The sequence below is a fragment of the Aethalodelphis obliquidens genome, unplaced genomic scaffold (genome assembly GCF_003676395.1).
Source record: "Aethalodelphis obliquidens isolate GAN/ISIS:26980383/991018 unplaced genomic scaffold, ASM367639v1 scaffold5, whole genome shotgun sequence".
Lineage (NCBI taxonomy): Eukaryota > Metazoa > Chordata > Mammalia > Artiodactyla > Delphinidae > Aethalodelphis > Aethalodelphis obliquidens.
This window is the reverse complement of record NW_020837949.1, coordinates 11201407-11220957: the sequence shown is the minus strand read 5'-3', so window position 1 is coordinate 11220957 and position 19551 is coordinate 11201407. Positions and strand designations below refer to the sequence as shown.

The 19551-nt window shown below is 43.6% G+C and overlaps 1 protein-coding gene across 7 annotated transcripts in view; it reads right to left on the bottom strand.

Moving 5' to 3' along the window:
• TCAF1 (TRPM8 channel associated factor 1) overlaps window positions 1–19551 on the bottom strand; it is a 47201-nt gene that overhangs the window by 11684 nt on the left and 15966 nt on the right. For 3 of the 7 annotated variants that reach the window (XM_027101638.1, XM_027101639.1, XM_027101641.1), the window contains exon 2: window positions 8215–8848. In XM_027101638.1, coding sequence (XP_026957439.1) covers window positions 8215–8848 — 634 coding nt within the window. Of the gene's footprint in view, window positions 1–7156; window positions 8186–8214; window positions 8849–15835; window positions 17287–17932; window positions 18091–19551 lie in introns of those variants that run through there. The other 4 variants (XR_003431839.1, XM_027101637.1, XM_027101640.1 and 1 more) reach the window with 3 other exon arrangements.

Genomic DNA, 19551 nt, shown 5'->3' with positions numbered 1-19551 from the left:
TTTCTCATCACCACCTGTTCCTATCTTAGGGTAACAAACTCCTATAAGACTTTCAGGACACCTATAACCCCCAAAATGGGGGAAGCAGCCCTAGGTAGTGGGATTATGAGGGGTTAAGAGGTAGAGTGATCTCTAAGCTTGAGGTCCCAGAGCTGGTTAAGTCACTCTCGTTAGGTAAATCTCTGGCAGCTGTATGGTCGGAGGCAGTTGTAAGGAAACACTGAAAAATTTACAGTATTTGTGTTGTACTCTCTGTGGTTGGCAGAGCTGTAATTAACTGATGGGGAAACTATAGTCCTCTTAGCAGGTACATACTTTTCCTGAAGATAAAGGTATCACCCTACAAGATGACTCTCCGCCTCCTTGAAGCACTAGCCATTAAAATCATTCAACTAGCTGTTCGTGCCCTGATTCCAAATTTACCAAACAACCTTGTGATAATAATAGTACTTCCCAGGATCTTTACTTGCCTAAAGAAAGAAGTCACTGGCCAGGAAAACCAAAATCTTCTATTTTTTTGTGACATTTATATTTCTCTAGCAACATCCTAGTACATCTTTAATTTGCTGATTCTAAAGCAAAAAACATTCGTTTTTAAATTTAAGTACTTTATGCATACAAAATTAAATAGAAAATGTTTTAGTTCTTTTTTTAAAATAGATCTTTATTGAAGGTGTGGCACATATATACAATGTAATATTACTCAGCCATAAAAAGAAACGAAACTGAGTTACTTGTAGTGAAGTGGATGGACCTAGAGTCTGTCATACAGACTGAAGTAAGTCAGAAAGAGAAAAACAAATACCGTATGCTAACGCATATATATGGAATCTAAAAAAAAAAAAAAGGTTATGAAAAACCTAGGGGCAGGACAGGAATAATGACACAGATGTAGAGAATGGACTTGAGGGCTTGGAGTGGGACGGGGAAGCTGGGGTGAAGTGAGAGTAGCATCGACATACATATACTACTGAATGTAAAATAGTTGTCTGGTGGGAAGCAGCAGCATAGCACGGGGAGATTAGTTCGGTGCTTTGTGTTTTAGTTCTTATCACGAGTTCTGTTCATAAATTTCATGCAATTAATTGTTTTACAAGTGTAGTCAGTGAAGAGGTGATTTACATTGGTATCAAGGTTTGTACATTAGCCTGTTACGACAAGATGAGCAATACTGAATGTGCAAAGTTGAGACCCAGACACTGCGTCACTAGCAGGACCCTAGATGCTCCCTGCTGAGTTGGAAGCATCGTCAGAGACCTGTCTGTTATTTCTGACAGCCATGGCTTGTATGCAGGGGGAGATAAATGTTTCATAAAAAAACTTGAATTGGATTTTTACTTTTCTTTTCCCTCTCTGTTCTGAAATGAAACAAAAGTTATTAAAAAAAGACAATAAAATCATGATAGCACTAGATACACTATATTTCAAGAAGGGTACAATCAGCAAGCTGGGACAGGAGGAATTTATAGGAAATATAAATCAAATGAAATCAGATTGATCAGAAACCCAAGAGAACAGAAGAGTCTGTAACTGCACATGTGTGAAAGAGAAGATCAAGAAAACAGAAGAACAGGGATTAATCATCATTTGTGAAAACAGCTATCCTTCCTTGCCTTGTTCTCAATCTCAGGGTATTTCACCATTAAGTATGTTCTTAGCTTTAGGTTTTTCAAAGAGGACTCATCACACTGAAGAAGTTCCCTTTTATTTCTAGTAGGCTGAAATTTTGTCATGATTTGACACTGAATTTTGTCAAAGGTTTTTTTTGGTCTGTGTACATCTATTGAATATATATGGTTTTTCTCATTTATTCTGTATTAACAGAATAATTAATTTGATATTTGAATGTTAAACCAGCCAAGCATTCCTAGAATAAGCCTTACTTGGTCATGATGTAGTATCCTTTTTATATATTGCAGTCTACTTACAATATTTTATTAAGAATTTTTGTATCTATGTTCATGAGGGACATTGTTCTGTAGTTTTCTTGTCTTGCAATGTCTTTTTCTGGTTTTAGCATCAGAGAAATAATGTTTTAATAAGTTACAAAAACTTTCCTCTCCTCTTATTTTCTGAAAGAGTTCATGTAGCGTTAGCATCAAAAAAGATACAGTCCAAACTGTAAGCAGTGATTACCTCTGGGAAGAATTAGTAAGAGGCAGAGGTGGAGGACGAAGATCTTTCACTTTTTACTTTGTATACTTTGGGACTATTTCTCTTTTTTCCTGTAAGCATATTATTTTGAAATTGAAAAAAGGAAAATGTGCATAAAAAGGAAAACTGAATTGTGACTTAGCAATTTCTCTTCTAAAGTGGCATATCTTCCCACTTGAATTCACTCTCTAAAAACTTCTAATTTATTTTGTGAGAACCAGTTAATACAATTCTACTAGACATGGCTAGGACTGTAGTAAGACGCTCAGAGTTAGGTAGGCATGCTCACCCCATCTCGCAGGGCCATGACCCTGACCAACATTTGCAGTTAGCATTCTATCTATCCTAGCAATGACCTCCAAAGACTTGTGAGTCCTTGTTACAAATAAGCTTATTAACATCTGTTCAGGTATTTTTGTTTTCCAAACTTGGGGAGTCACATACACGCTGATTATCTTCAGGAATTTGGCGGTTCTCTTGTTGCATTTCGGCTCATTTGAAGTAGTCAATTTTCAAAATCCTGAAATCTTCATAATCTGAAATTCAAAGACTTTTCTATATAATATCCCTTGGCCATCTTTCAAAATGCAGTAGAGATGTCTATATACATATATATATATACATACGGCATCAATTTAGATAACGTTTGCCAATTCAGGTTTCACAGGGGTGTTTTCAAGCCAAGGAATTTGGAGCACGTGGACATTTCAGAGCATGACCACTGTTCGACGTGCTTTCTCTGCATCTCTGATGACCGTGAATATACAGGGATTACTGAAGACTGAAAACCAGTCTCAATGGAGTAATGGCTGAAATGAGGGCAAGGACCTTCTACTCCAGCACTTCCCATTTAGAGGGAGAAAGAGAGTTGAAAGCACACGCTAAGGTCACGGCGTGCAGTTGCTGGCAGCGAGCCCAGGTTTCCAGGTTCTACCGAACATTGATATCACAAGCCCTCTTCCTACAACAGTTACTTGGTTTTTGTGACTTCCTCCAGGCCTGGTTATTGGAGACGTTTCTGCTCTTCTAATTCTCAGACCTTTGGAAATCATTTTTTTGAAATAAGAAATAAAGCCTGAGACATAGCATATACCGAATAAATTGCTGGCTAAATGAATGGATGAATGAACACACATAGAACTAGAACTCTAACAGAAGCCTGAGATTTGTGTTAAAATGAGACAAGGGCCTTCTTAGCCGTAAAACAGATTAAACTATTGTGGTTGATTCTCCCCAAACCTCCCTCAGATCGGTTATCTAATGATATGTTTAATCAGCATCAAGTCCTTTTATCGGTAAAGCCAATTCAGTGTCTAGTCCCTGTTTTGTTAAATGTAGAAAGAGGGTGAAACATGGCAGTCCATCATGATGCTGCTGCCTCAGTTTGGTGGATGAAGTAGGAAAAATACCAGTTAAAATATCAATAGCTGGGCTTCCCTGGTGGCGCAGTGGTCGAGAGTCCGCCTGCCGATGCGGGGGACACGGGTTCGTGCCCCGGTCCGGGAAGATCCCACGTGCTGCGGAGCGGCTGGGCCCGTGAGCCATGGCCGCTGATCCTGTGCGTCGGGAGTCTGTGCTCCGCAACAGGAGAGGCCACAACAGTGAGAGGCCCGCATACAGCCAAAAAAAAAAAAAAAAAATCAGTAGCTTATACAACTGGAGAAACGTACATGACTTGGGGCAAAGCAGCATAATGATGGCTGCCAAGTAATTTTCAATGTTTGGAAATGATATTCATTACCTCATACACTTACATTACCACAGCCTGAAGGCTGATGTCAAAATAATGAAAGTGTTTTAGGTACTTTGAACATGTTTCTTAATTCATTTAATCCTCACAACCACCCTTAAAGGTAGTCATTATTAATCCTACTTTAGAGATGAGGCTTACTTATGGCTCAAGGTTTTAGAGCAAGCACCAGACAGAGCTTGGGAACTTACTAAATTTGGCCTCCACTAAAATCTGTGCTTTTCCCAGTAGATATGAATTCTCTTACTAGAATCCTGAGTCTTGAAATGAGGCTGTGTTTATGACAATGGATCCAGTGTTTGTTCAAATGAAATACTTAATAGAAAGAAGGTGGGACTGGTTCTGCATTTAAAGTACAATAGCCATTGCCCTCAGATCTGGAGATACAGTGGAGACCTCCGAGGATAAGCGGATGGAAGATTAGAAATTGTTCAGGGAACAGAGTACAGGCAGTGTGGCCATAGAGACAACATGGTGGCCAGTGCTCTAAGTGCAGATCATGGTGCTTTCCAGGCAGCAAGTGAGGGCCGTGACTATGAGACTTGTGTCCTGATATCTGCAGGTATTCTCACCAGGCTAAGTAGATCATCTGGTTTTATTATTTAGGGTTTTATTTTTCCATCATAAAATTAGTAACTTCTTCTGATAAAAATTTGATTCATCTTGATAAGACCTGTGGACAGTTTATTCTTGGAAGGTTCATCCTAATCTCTTCTTTAGAATTTAATTTAGTAAGAAATGCACAAGTAGCAAGGTTAAAGCTATCTTAATTCACTCTCGCATGTTCAAATATGGGTTTAAAAATAAATAAGATATTTGGGCAGAGTAACTAAACCCACAGGGACTTTCAATGTGAACCTGACAGCCTGTGATGGAAATAATCTTCCTTCTTGAATTCTAATAGAAGCATGTTGGTGTCTAGTATTGCTGAAAATGCGTTGATGATAATGTTATACAGTATTACATAATTACAAGAAGACTAAAGAATGATCCAAATCTTCAACAGTAGGCAAATGATTAAATAAATGAGGTATATACACTGGCATTTGCATAAAATGAATCAAGTATAATTTTAAAGATTACATAGAATGAAAAAGTTTATGAGCAGAATTCAAGATAGCATGTATACTAAGATGACAAGGGAGCAAAATTATGAATGAGTGGGGAAAATAATGTGCAAAGGTGAAAAGAGAGTTGTATTGTGGGTTTATGATTTAATAATTTTAAAATGAAAATAAAAAAATAAGAGATCCAGCAATGTTGAAAAAGTAATCTAAAAGAGTATCCAATGAAGAAGAATCATAATTCAAAAGTACAGTTGACCCTTGAACAACATAGGTTTGAACTGTGCAGGTCCACTTCTACACAGGTTTTTTTTTAATACTAAATACCACAGTACTGCACGTTTCGTAGTTGGTTGAATCTAAGGATACGGAACCGAAGATACAGGGGGCTGACTGTAAGTTATACGTAGATTTTCAACTGTGTAGAGGGATGACCCAAACCCTCAAGTTGTTCAAGGGTCAACGGTATTGGCAACACTGCACATGCATGTGTGTGTGTATGTTTCAGAAATATTAGAAAAGAAAGTGGAAAAAAAGTGATCTATTAACGACTTAGAATTTTTAAAATATTTTCTGCTTATTAAATAAAAAAGCATTTGTGTGTCATAAAGATGTGGAAGATTTTAAATGTGATTTCTGAATTGCATGTGAAGCAAGGTAATGAAATATATGCCTTCTTAAAAAATTTGATAGGAAGTTTGAAAATTAGAGTTTATACCTGAAAATCATCTCTCAGTACCCCACAATCAAGAGATCTACCTGTTACTGACATTTGGGGCTTTCTTCTTATGTAATATTTTCTACATATAGCTATATTTTCTTTTAACAAAACTGGGAACATATTGAACCACCATTAGTATCCTATTTTGTTTCACTTAATAGTATCCCCAAAGAGCTTTCCCTTGTCCTTAAATATTCTTGGAAACATAATATGTTTAATGGTTAGTTAATAATCCATTGTATAGTGTTCTATAATTTCTACTCTTCCCAATAACAAATAATGCTGAATTGCAATCCTTATACATGAATCTGATTATATCTCAGATTATTTATTTTTTAAAGTCCTATTTTAACAAATATATTTTCAAAGGTTGAGATTTAATTTACATAAAGTAAAATTCACACAATTTAGGTTTATAATTAATGAATTTGGATAAATGTATAGTTTGGTAACGACCACAACAGGAGGTGGGAGAAAGATAGGTTGATGCTGACCTTTCAGCATTGTTTTGATTTTTTGAACTCTGTGAATATATTACTTTGTAGAAGGAAGGAAATAAGGGATGAGCAAGGGAGAGGGAAGGAGGGAGGGAAGGAGGGTTGGATGGAACACACATACTGGGTGCTTGAGAGCTAATATTAAGGAAACTGGGGTGAGGAGGAGAGGTTTTTCTTTTCTGTTTTTCCCTACTCATCTCAACCTATGCATAGGTATTTCCTTTTTTTTTTTTTTTTTTTTTTTTGCGGTACGCGGGCCTCTCACTGTTGTGGCCTCTCCCGTTGCGGAGCACAGGCTCCGGACGCGCAGGCTCAGCGGCCATGGCTCACGGGCCCAGCCGCTCCGCGGCATGTGGTATCTTCCCGGACCGGGGCACGTCCCCTGCATCGGCAGGCGGACTCTCAACCACTGCACCACCAGGGAAGCCCCATAGGTATTTCTTAATGTAGATAAGTTAAGAAATGTATATATGTGACACACACACACAGACATATAATCTCTTGTACCTTTTCCTTCTCTTCATTTCATCTCAGCTAATTAACTTAGGAAATCATTGCTGCCATCTTGAATCCATCCACAAGTCAAAAAATGACCCTCATAACATGTAAGTAATTCTATGATATACCTACCTGCACAAGCACAAAGTCAAGAGTTGCAGTGACGTCTTACCTAGTGAATAACCGACGCTAATAACCCATAATCTCCACAGGAGATTCTATGCACGTCCCTTATTAAGTCTGATTTTTCCTCCTGCGTTAGCCTTCAAGTTGATTTCCCACGTGCACGCATGCACATACACACACACACACGATTTAACCAAAAGGCAAAACATTCAGATTCAGTGATGATGAGAGATGATATAGGCATAGCCAAAGAAAAAAGAGGTATGATTTCGATAGAGAAAAACATCTTTTAAGGCAACTAAAGGGGATTACGTTGTTAAGAAATAGAATTACGTCCAAGTTTTACCTTCCTGGTCCTTAGAATGAAGATCACTAGTAAGCTGAAGTTTGAGCAATCTGATCAATCCCTGTACCTCTGAACAACTCTCTCCTCACTGCACATATGAGAATGGAGCTGTGGGGTGTTCCAGGAGTTCCATGCCAAGGAGAGGCCACAGCTCATTCCCTAAGTCTCTGTACGACCCTGGTGTACCGTCCTCACTCAGTTCTACCTCGTTCTGTTCCCACCGGACAGAAATACCAATGCTCTTTGCTCCAAGGATGCTGAGAGTTTTCATGCACAATATAAGGTGTGGCCTCGTGTGATTTTTCTACTTCTGGGACTACTCCAGCTTCTCATCTCTCTCTTCATCCATCCAACACATGTTTACTGAGCACCTACTAACCTGCTCCGTGTTCAGCACCATATGAGGTGCTGGAGCACAATGTGAAGGGAACAGGCTGGGCAAGGCCCTCAAAGAACTTTCTGTGTAGCCTGTCTTGGAACCCATCAGCTGCCTCCTTCATCCTCCATCAGCAGGTCTTTTGCTTCCAGAGATAAAAATCATCTCTGACTCCTAGATTTAAGACCTAGCACATAGAACTTATGCCATCTTTCTGGTATCTCAACTTCTAAATCCCCTAGTTTTTACTTCCATCCTAACCCTATCTGGCTGGACATTGCAAAACCTTTCGCACAGCTCTCTAGACTTTGTCTTACTGGACCCCTCGTGTCCATCTTCCTTTGCCTTACACTTCAGTTGCAGGCAACCTTCACCTGTCACCTTCCTGGATTAGTCATGTGAACCCTGGGATTCAGCAATATATTTTACTAAACAAGATGCCGGGGGACATAATGGTCACTAAGATGTTTCTCTCCTCAAAGAGCTAAGTGATCTGGTCTGAGGAGGCAACAGGGATCCTGCCCCTCCTGCCCCTCAGGGTATTTTAATACTCTGGTTGATTTATGGCGAGTCCACGTTGAGTGCCAAATTCTCTTCTGTTAGCCTGGGAGTAGCCTGAAGACAAGAACCACCTTCTGCTTTTTAACCTGGGACCAGCTCCCCACTGGGGTGATGCACTCACCTAACTAAGACTGGGATCTTGGGCATCTTCTTAGAGACTTTAAAGAAACTCGTGTCCCCTTTATTGTCGGTGAAGTACACGCCGGCCACGCTGGTCACAAGGTTCCCAGGGAACGTGAACAGAACCCTTTCATCGTCGCCCTGGTTGGCCCAGTCCCAGGCTTGGCCTCCGACTAGCAAGCCCCCTCCACGTTTCATGAACTTGACCAACTTTTCAGTCATGGTTTCGTTGTAGGCATCAATACAGTAAACCCCCAGGGAGTCTTTCACTTCTGGTTCAACCTTGGCCTCTACACCAGAGCCCTCAAGGATTTTGGCCAGAGGTGCCAGGGATGGGTGTACACCAACAGGAGCCCCAGGGGAAGAGCAAAGCCAGCCCACTGCATTGAGGAGGAAAGGAGTGAGCTGGGCCTCCACCAAGTAGTCCTCGTGGGACACCACCACCAGGCGGCCTCGGCCATAGGAAGAGGCAGCAATGAGGACCTGGCCCATGTCATTCACCATCACCGGGAAGGAGGCCTCTCCAATTAGAAGCAGTTCACATGGGATGGCATCTTCGGGGACATCCCAGCTTGTCACTCCATTCATAAGGGCCTCAAAGGCAGCAGACGGAGTCGCCATGGCTGGATCGGCTTCTGCAGAGAGGAAAGCAAAGACTCAGCCTGGTGAAGAATGGATAAACAAACAAAGAAGCCACTAGCTGGGGCAATTCTTCCCATTAAGCAGATGAGACCGACACTGTGAACTGACTCGAGCACTCATCAGGGCCCTCAGTGTCTCCAATTCAGGAGACCCTGTTGTGCGCTGTCAGCTAACATTCTAAACAAGCTCGACATTTTGCATCACATAAGGAAGCAAACTGAAGTGAAGAATTCGGGCAGAATTGGGTCTCCAAAGACATATATTTAAGTACTAATTCCCAGTGCCTGTGAGTGTGATCTTATTTGGAAGTAGGGTCTTTGCAGATGTAATCAGGTTAAGGTGTGGTCATACTGGATTTGAGTGGGCTCTAATCTAATGACTAGTGTCCTTATAAGAAGAGGATATTTGGACACAGACACAGGTACACAAGGGAGAGACACACAGGCTACGAGAACATGTGGGCAGAGACTGGGGTGATGTCTCTGTGAGCCAAGGAATGCCAAAGATTGCTGGTACACACCAGAAGGTAGGAGAGAGGCATGGAACAGACTCTCCTTCAGAACTTCCAGAAGGAACCAAACCTGTCAACACTTGGATTTCAAACTTCTAAGCCTCCAGAACTGTTAGAGCAGGGGTCCCCAACCCCTGGGCCGCGGATCGCTACTGGTCTGCAGCCTGTAAGGAACTGAGCCGCACAGCAGAGGTGAGCGACGGGTGAAGCTGCATCTGCCGCTCCCCATCGCTCCCCATCTCTTGCATTACCGCCTGAACCATCCCTGCCCCCCCGCCCCCCCGGCCACCGCCGCCCGTCCGTGGAAAAATTGTCTTCCACGAAACTGGTCCCTGGTGCCAAAAAGGCTGGGGACCGTTGTGTTAGAGAATACATTTCTGTTGTTGTAAGCTACTCAGTTTGTGGTACTTTGCTGCGGTAACCAGTGGAAACCAACGCAGTGGTATAGCATGCTATCTCCCCACCCCAACTCCTCCCCATTTGGCTTCCACACTGATCGTATTAATCTCAGTTTGGGGCCAGAATTTCAGTCTGAAAAGTCTGGGTCCTCATAGAGGGTTCTCTGGTCACAGTCATAGGCTGGGTAAGAGGAAAGCAGAAGTCCTCTGGCTTGAGTCCAGGTCCCAGACAATCAGAAGCAGAGGTAACAATTTATGAACTTACGGCAGATTCTTACTTGCACTGGACATAGCAGAGAAAGGTGTGTATGTCTGTGGATGCGTACTCACAAAACCCCTCTGCTGCTTCACCACAAGCTCCCCGCTCAAGGTCTCTCTGCAGCCTGAACTCCTCCATATGCACTTCACTGAAGCACTTCCCTCAAGGACAGACGTGTTGAATAGTCAGGACATCCAGGCCTCACTGACCACTCGGTGGGTCTGGACAGTGCTGCTCTCCTGGTCCTTGAGGCTATTACCACCTCCAACCTTGTGGCCTGAGCCAACCTCATCATGTGTAACCTCTCAAACCGCTTCATTCCTATCCTTCTCTTCCCTCTTCTGAACATGCAGATATTCTTTAGGTGTTTATCTCTGGCCCTTACTGCTTTTTTCCCTGTGAAAGAATATGCTCACTCAAGGTACTACGGCACAGCAATTACGAGCTTAGGCTCTGCAGTTAGGCTGAACTTCGCTTCCTCGTCCATTAAGTAGGGATAATACTATCTACCACATAGGACTGTTCTGAAGATTAAAGGCATAGCATAGGCTAAGTGCCTTTCCATTATGTGTTATATATGGATCTATAGATATGTAGACACATATACGTGTTCAATTATTATATATGTATCTTTGCTTAAAGTTACTTGGTTACGAATAAGCTATTTAAGTATGTGCAAAATAGGGAATTATTGTAAAGTGAAAACAAATCTAACTTCACGTTAGATTTCACCAACACTGGATGAAGCATTTGTCGACTCTTGATTTTACAGGTTTCATATTGTGGAGCCAGTTCTAATACTGATGATTGTTTAGTTCTCAAGGATTTCTACGGGCCCTTGGCAGAGGCCTTCCCTGTGCCTTCCCCAGGCCACAGATGCAAAGGCCCTGGTCCTGACATAAGCCATAAACTCAAGACCCCTATTAAAAGCACACTCTGCCATTTGTAACTGTCTCTGAAACTGAAAAGTCTTAAATTTATTCTTTTCCCTCCAAGTTAGCTCCTCTTGGGTAAAAACATAAGCTCGAGGTCCCTAGTTGTTAAAGAGGGTAACCTCCACCCCAGAGAACTACTGAGAAGATACAATCAGCAAACAGTTGGTTAATAAGAATCTGTCACGTCCCTGGCTCCTCCTGGGGTCCACAAACAGCCAGGACAGCAAACGGCAAGGAGTCACAGTTGTGTCCCTTCTCTCTTCTGATCCATGTCCAGCTGGTCACAGTGTCGTTCGTCCTTCACGGTTTCCAATCACACTGCCGTTAACCTAGTTTGGGTCCTCAGCGATTCATTCCTGGACTAAATGGACCCGGCTTCTAAGTCACCAGCATCTGTTCTCGCCTTTATTCTTCTACAGCCACTGATTGTATTATTTCCCAGAAAAGAACCCCCCAGAGCTTCGCCTTTGCCCACAGGGGAAAATCTGAGCTTCCTCTTGGGGTTTAAGGCCCCCAGGGCTGCCTGCTTCTTACTTTCCAGCATATCTCTTGCAGCTTCCAGGATACTTGGCCTTCCTGGACATGCCCTGCTTTCATTTTAGATTCTCTTTCCGTTCTCTTTATTCCTGTTCCCTCTCCCACATCTTTCAGGCCACTGAAATCCTACCTTTCTGAGAGAAAATATTCACAGAAAAGGAAACTTAATAAATCTATGCAAATAGGCTCAATATCACGAATCAGGCAATTTAAATACAATGTACGTTGCCCCTAAGATTGTCCAGAAAGAAGGGGGCAAAAAAGAGGAAGAGGAGGAGAGGAAGGTAAAGATAATAATGTCCAATGCCCCAAGGCTGTGGAAACACTAGCACGATCTGTTAGAAGGACTGAGAATCTGAAAGCAATCTGACAGTGGCAACTCAGTTTCAAAGGTGTGCCCATCTTAAGATGAGCAGGCCTACTGATAACCTTTCTTACAAAATAAGAACAGCAGTATTAAAGATATACGCACAAGGATGGTCACTGCCCAACAAAACTGCAAATGGAGATAGATAAGTGAAAATCTAGACAGGGAGATAGATAGATGACAAACAATATTCCCTAGAACCATTTTTGACTCCCGTGGGTACAGGATCTCTAACCCAAAGTCACGGCTACCCAACTTCCATGTAACCCCCGGATAGGCCATGGCACCGAACCTGAGACCCTGGGGCACAGCCCCCAGGCGGCCACCCATACACACGCTGTAAACGACTGCCATGCTGCCCCCAGCGCTGATACTCCAGACACACCCAGAGCAGGGAACTCGCAGTTCTGCCTCACTAGTTGTACTCCGACCTAGTTCATGGGAGAAGAAGTATCTGTAGAGAAGTGACAAAGGGATGGACAGGTGGCCTGGAGATTTGAAAAGTAGGGGACAAGGGAGAAGAGGGGTGTTTTTCCTGCTGAGTCTCCCACCTAGTTCCTGGGCTTGACGGGTGGCCTGAGGTGCGTGGGGTTTGGGTGGAACCACCTGAGCGCCCTTCTCTCTGCCGGTTTTCCTTGTTCCTTAGTCTGATAGCAAGGCTCTGAGTGTGGCAAGACAAGCTTTGAGAAGGAGAATGCTTGAGAAAAGCATGATAATCTGTATTATAGAATACCACGAGGCTTTCATAAAGAACAGCGTTAAACCTATTTTTCTTCTACCTAGAAGAATGTCCTAGATATATCTGAAGTGAAAATTTCAAATTGCTATAATATGTAGGACAAAAACCCACCTTTGTATGGATGAGGTTACTAACAATAGTAGTACTAGCAATTTTAGTAGTAGTGACGACAATATAGTGCTTACCAGGTTGCAGGCATCATTATAAGCGCTTTACATACATTATTTAATCCTGACAATAGACCTATGAGGTATGTACTATCACTATCCCCATTTTAAAAATGCGCAAGACCAAAAAACAAACAAAACACAAAACCCGATGGCCAGAGAATTTGCTACTTGCTTAAGTCACAGAGGTGGTAAGTGGATCCTTCATTCAAACCCAGGAAATCTAGCACTGGAGTCCATGTTCTTAAGTACCAGAAATACATAAGCCTGTTACTAGGATTTTATATAAACAGAAAACTATGGAGGCCACATTTCAACAAGCTAACACTGACTGCATAGGAAAGGAAGAGGTGAACAGTATTCTTTCTCTTTATGTAAGTCTGCACAACAATCCTTTGAATTGTTGCATGTATTTCTATTACAATTAAAAATAGCACAGGTGTCATGAAGAACCTAGGGGTAAGACAGGAATAAAGACGCAGACCTACTGGAGAACGGACCTGAGGATATGGGGAGGGGGAAGGGTGAGCTGTGACAGGGCGAGAGAGAGTCATGGACATATACACACTAACAACCGTAGTAAGGTAGATAGCTAGTGGGAAGCAGCCGCATGGCACAGGGATATCGGCTCGGTGCTTTGTGACAGCCTGGAGGGGTTGGATAGGGAGGGTGGGAGGGAGGGAGACGCAAGAGGGAAGACATATGGGAACATATGTATATGTATAACTGATTCACTTTGTTATAAAGCAGAAACTAACACACCATTGTAAAGCAATTATACCCCAATAAAGATGTTAAAAAAAAATAGCACAGGTAATATAAATTCAATCAAGTAAACACATTAAATGATTGAATATATAAATGATTGGATTCATCAACTGATCCTATCTCACTCATTCTAAAATGTCTTCCTTCATCTCCCAAGTTGTGCATTTGTCCACCAATAAATGTGAATTCCTCCTCTGTGGAGGTTCCCCGAACTTTGTAGCTGGTTCTGTCCCCACTTTAACCAGCTATCAATGACTCCCACACTCAATTTTTCAACCAAATGCTGCTTCTTTGTGCCTGAATCCCTGTCTGCCCTCCTAGCTTGGTGAGCGCAGATGGACATAGCCTGGGGTAATCTCTTATTTCTCCCCTTAAGTTCTTCATCCTTGGTTCTCCTTCTGTGGATCCTGCTTTCTCTCCCCAGGCCCGCTAACTAATGGAACCCAAGGCACTTCGGGAGTAGAAGGCACCTCAGGCACGACCTGTAACTCAAGGAGAGAGCTTTACAGATCCCTTACCCCTTCCACAAAGAGGCCCCATGGCACCTCTAAGAGACGCACCCAGAAGGCAAGAAGGTAGTGGGCCTGCCCTGGATATGGCACCACAGCCTGCACTGTAGCTTGATCTGAAATCCCCAAAGTAGAGTAAGTACCTGAGGTCAGGGGACGTGATTTATATATCTGGATTCCCCACAAGAATGAAGAGGTGCTCCACGGGTGGACGACTGAATCATGGATGTGAACGTAAGGGCAAACCTGGGATCAATTCTTCAGCATATAGCCACTCGGGCCTTGCAAAATGATCCGTATCACAGACACCCAATCCTATAGGTCTTCTCGTCTTCATGCCTTTTTTTCCACGAACGCTTTGTTTATTTTTCCTTATATGTCCAGTATCTTTTCCAGTGTCCACCATCTTCTGTTAATAGTAGCCAGAATTGGGGTGGGTTCATACCAGCCCAATCTTACTTATTTTTCACTTAAAATGGTTTAATTCATACATTTAAAAGAATATGTAATGCATGTGGAAGAATTTGGATGGTAAAATAATAAAACGATTTAAAAATTAAACAGACTTCCATACACCAATCACCCAGATTAAACAACAGGCCGTTACTAACATCTTTGAAGGCCCTCTTGTGGCCCTCCAGAATCAGTCCCCCCCCCATCCCCATAAAAACAGGCAGGATGCAGAACTCTGCTTTTTCTATTCCTCTAGTTTAATCTTAATGCGCTCCCTTCTTAATTCCTAAGTTCCCCCTGGGCTCTCTTTGTCTTTCTCTCACTCATATTTGCTCACTTTTCTCACTAGGTAAATCCCAGGAAAATAGCATAATGTAGGAGTATGAGCGCATAAGTGAGACCTGAGTTAAAAAAAAAAAATCCAGGTGTTGCCTCTTCCTAGCTGTTGATCATCTGGCTTCAGAAGGTGTCCTATCAAATGGACAATATGGGAGAGGGCCGGCCTTGACTCTGAGGGGCTGTCAGGACTAAGTTCTGGTGTGGGATCCTCCTCCCTCCTTTCCTCTCCAGGCCTTCACCAGGCCAGACTTTCCTCCCCAGGCCCAGAGCCAGTCTGCAAAGAGCATGTCGGTGACGTCAGAGGAGTGGAGAGGGGGCTGAGGTGGGGGGAAGCAGCAGCAGGAGGGGTGAGAGGAGGGAAGACAGCGGAAAAGCTCGCGTGCGTTGGCAGGGAATTCTCCAGGCCCGCTGGCACGGAGGTCTGGATTGGTTGGAGGTACACAGACCATCGGCTCCTCTTAGACACACACACACACATTCCCTAGTCTCGGTGGGGGCAATGCAAGTGGGCGAGGGATCTCAGTCCCAGAGAGTGTTTGCAAAGATCAAAGGGCAGTAGGACAGAAGTGATGCTCTACCACCAGCTCCCCGTGTGACCCTGAGCAAGCCCTGCCACCTCCCTGGGCTACGGTAGTCTCACCCGATAAAGCTGCGAATTAGATGCTGTTTCTCTAGGCCATGTTTGTGCGCAACTCGACAACACAAAGCAATTAAACAAACATCAGATGTTAGAACCCCAAGAGGAGGAGCAATGCGGCAGGAGGGATGCAGAGCCGGAGAACACAGAACAATCTCTCACAGGAAGGCGGGCACAACAGCGAGGGATTGTACCCCTATCTGGGAACCGGCAACCCTGCCGCTCGCCGGGGCCCACAGGTCCGCCCGCGCCCCCCTCGCGCCCCCTTCGGCCTCCGGCACCGCCCTCTCCCTACGCGAGCTCAGTCCACGGCCACCCGCCCCTGGTCCAGCCTGCGGGGCATTCGGAGAGGGCCACTCACCAGGTCGCCCTGCAACTTCCAAGGCGGCAGCTGGAAGAAGGAGGGCTGGGGGCAGAGGGAGACGCAGGGTTTTGCGGGGAAGGGGCGTCCCAGCAAGCGGCGCTGGGCGAGCGAGCTGGGCGGAGACGAAGCGGGGGTGGGGTTCCGGACTAGTCTCCTCCTCCCCGCTTCCTCCTGGGCGGGACCGCGACCCCGAGGGGCGGCGCTTGGCAGGGGACAGCACTTCTTTGTGTCGCCGGCCCTGTCGGCTCGGCATTGCGGTGGCCCCCATTCTGGCAGTGGGGACGGCCGTCTAATTAAAGACAAAACTTCTCTGACTAGTCATTAGTAAAGGAAATGGCTGAACAAACCATAGACACAGTCTACAGAGTATTATTCAATTCTCATGAGGAGGTTAGATCTCCATTTCGTTGGAGGAATGTACTTGACATATTGCCTAGGGGAAAATAAAAATTGCAGAAATTGTTGAATATGCTTTCATTTTTATAATAAAAAGCATCCCTCCATATATTTGTATTATGGTGGGTGAAAGGACAGCTACATCTCTACCTGCTAATATTTGTTTAATTTGAGGAATAGTGCAGGGCAACTTTTATATAGCGCTGCATTATTCGCACTGTTACTGTGTTGTTTGGTAAATTAAAAATAAGAATATATTATATCTCAAGCAAACAATAGGTGGCTAAAATTGATTCTTCTGTGTACTTTTCAAATCCTCTTTCTTTCCTAAAGTCCTTTCTGATGACCAGTTGACAGTTGCTCCTCCCTTCTCTGAATTCCAAGTTCCTACTTCGTGTGGTGACTTCACCTAGCTCAGGTGCTACGGTAGTATAATGTAGGATAATGGTTAGGAACTCAGACTGTCACCAGATAACCTGGATTCAGATCTTAGTGCTATACTTTAGGGGCTGAGTGACTTTGCACAAGTTACTTAATTCCTCTGTTCCTCGGCTTAAGCCTGGTGAGTGAATACAAAGTTCTTAGATCAATGTCTGGCATATACAGTAAGACTGTATGACTGCTTGTTAAATAAAATAAATATTCCAGTCATCCTAAGATTTAATAAATATGTTTCAAGAAAATGCATACTTTTTCATCTTGACTAGGATTTTGGTCCAAATCCAAGTCATATTTCCTTTCTCCATCTCCCTTCAATCCTCTTTCCCCAGATTGAATCATATGAACAATAATTCAATAGGAGCATGTGGGCAGGTGAGCTCACTGGCAGGGTTTACATAGAGGAAATGCCAGGAACAGAAATCAAGAGGACCTGAATTCAGGATCCTGCTCGGTGAAGGAGTGATGGTGAGGCTGTCTTTTATCTTCTCCAGGGGTCAGGGTCCTCTTCTAAACAAAGAGGGCTGGTGACTTGCTTGCTAAGACCCTTTTGGGTCTGAAATGCCAAGACTAGTAGCACCAAGGTAAAACCTGAAACATTGTTTCATGAAAAATTTAAACTTCAAAACAAAAATGCATATACTGCATACATAAAAATAAATAGTAGGACAAAAATATACATGGGAGGGATACAACCTAACTTACCTCTCAGGATGGTGGCATGAGACTTGGTGGGGAAAAGGTTTTAAATGTCAGATTTTGTTTCTTAAAAAGGAGGAGAGACACACACAGAGGGAGAGAGGGGGAGTGACGTTGAGAGAGAAAGAGGGAGCTGAAGGAAAGGTGATAAAATGTCAACACCTGATAAATCTGTTATATTATTTTCTGTACTTATCTGTAGCTTTGACAGATTTTATTATGAAAAATGTTTAGAAAGGGCAACAATGCATTAGACTTTTGATGGTTACCTTCCCGGAGGAGAAGAAATAACAGAACTAAAGAAATAAAAGCCAGAGTGGTGGAAAAAAAAGAGCCAGAAACAGACATGGAGAAACCGCAGGGAATCCTCTTTGAAAGACATCTGCCTCCTTAGGCCCAACTGGTCTCAGACCAAAAACCCGACCACTTTCTCAGTCCCGCTGGGCCCACTCCCCTGGGACCCTGGCCGCGTCCCTCCCTCTCGAAGCCCGGCCGCAGGGAACTCGGTTGGTGCTCCGTGGCCTGCTCTGGTCCCAGAAACCATCTTTGTACAAGACTCACCCGTAGTCCAGCAATAGCCACACCCGCTACTTCAAAGGGGAAGGGACTCCTCTGCAGAGACGTGACAAGGAGAAGGGGCACACAGCCCGGGATTTGAAAATTGGTGGAGGTGGTGGTGGACGCTGCGGGTAGAGGTGAGCAGCGGCGGGGGTGGGGGAGGGAGAAGGCGGCCGTCCCGGGAGCTGATTGGCTGACGCAGCGGTGGGGGCGGAGCCTGGCCGGCAGCCCACAAACCGCAGAGGCCCCGCTTTGTGTCAGTTTCTGCGCGCAGATGCCCCCGCAAATGCAGGACGGAGAACCCCCGCCCCCGCCTTGGCAGTGCTGCAGGGCAGTTTGCGGAAAAAGAAATCCGTGATACTATTTACCAGCAAACGAGTTGGTGGATAGTGATAGTTCTTTATATAAAATAATACAACTATTTCCAAGGATGTGTTAAATCTATATATATTTGCCAGGAGTTTGGCTATATTTATTTATTTTTATCACAGCTAATAAAGGTTTTTTTAAATTATTTTTTTTACATCTTTATTGGAGTATAATTGCTCTACAATGGTGTGTTAGTTTCTGCTTTATAACAAAGTGAATCAGTTATACATATACATATGTTCCCGTATCTCTTCCCTCTTGCGTCTCCCTCCCTCCCACCCTCCCTATCCCACCCCTCTAGGTGGTCACAAAGCACCGAGCTGATCTCCCTGTGCTATGCGGCTGCTTCCCACTAGCTATCTATTTTACGTTTGGTAGTGTATATATGTCCATGCCACTCTTTCACTTTGTCACAGCTTACACTTCCCCCTCCCCATACCCTCAAGTCCATTCTCTAGTGGGTCTGTGTCTTTATTCCTGTCTTACTATATTTATATTTTTAATAAACATTAAACGTGGTAGTAAAACGGAGATTTTGCAATTTTGTACAAATAAATTTTAAAATATTTTTATATGCTTATATAAACACAAATTTTATGGAAGACATATATCAAACTATAAGAATCGGACAGTAAACAGAAGATTATTTGTATTTTTTCTTCATACATCTCATTAACGTTTCTACGGTAATATATATTATTTTGTGATAAAAATAGATACATTTAATCAACGAAATAGATAAAAGATCCTTGCTCAAGCAGCCGGTAGTGACCCTCCTATAAAAATGATTTCTCCCTGTGTATGGGTTTCCTGAATTTCGTTCCTAGTCCTGACTCATTTTAATCAAGGAAGAGTGGGATGCAACACTTGACTTTTGAGCCAGGATCTGGCTTTATGCCTGGCCACGTGTTGTCTTGAATCAGGTGTCTGCTCATCTAGCTTGGTGAGCTCAACACTAGAAACCAGGGTGAAAACCACAGCCCCTTTTTATGGCTGGCCCCAAAGGCCTACAAGATCTGTGGGGCCTCTGTATACTGTCCTGTTTCCTCACCCCTCACCCATCACCACCCTGGTCCCTATACACTGGGTTCCTAAGGAGAAGATGTCCCCAGACCAAACTATCCTCAGGAAGAGACAATTTTAAAGCTTTCTCCCCTAGCACAAAACAGTGTCCAGGCTGGACCTTCCACAGGAATGTGGATTCAAGGTAAAGTGGATAGAGTACCACACCTTGTACTACTTCAGGGTTTCAT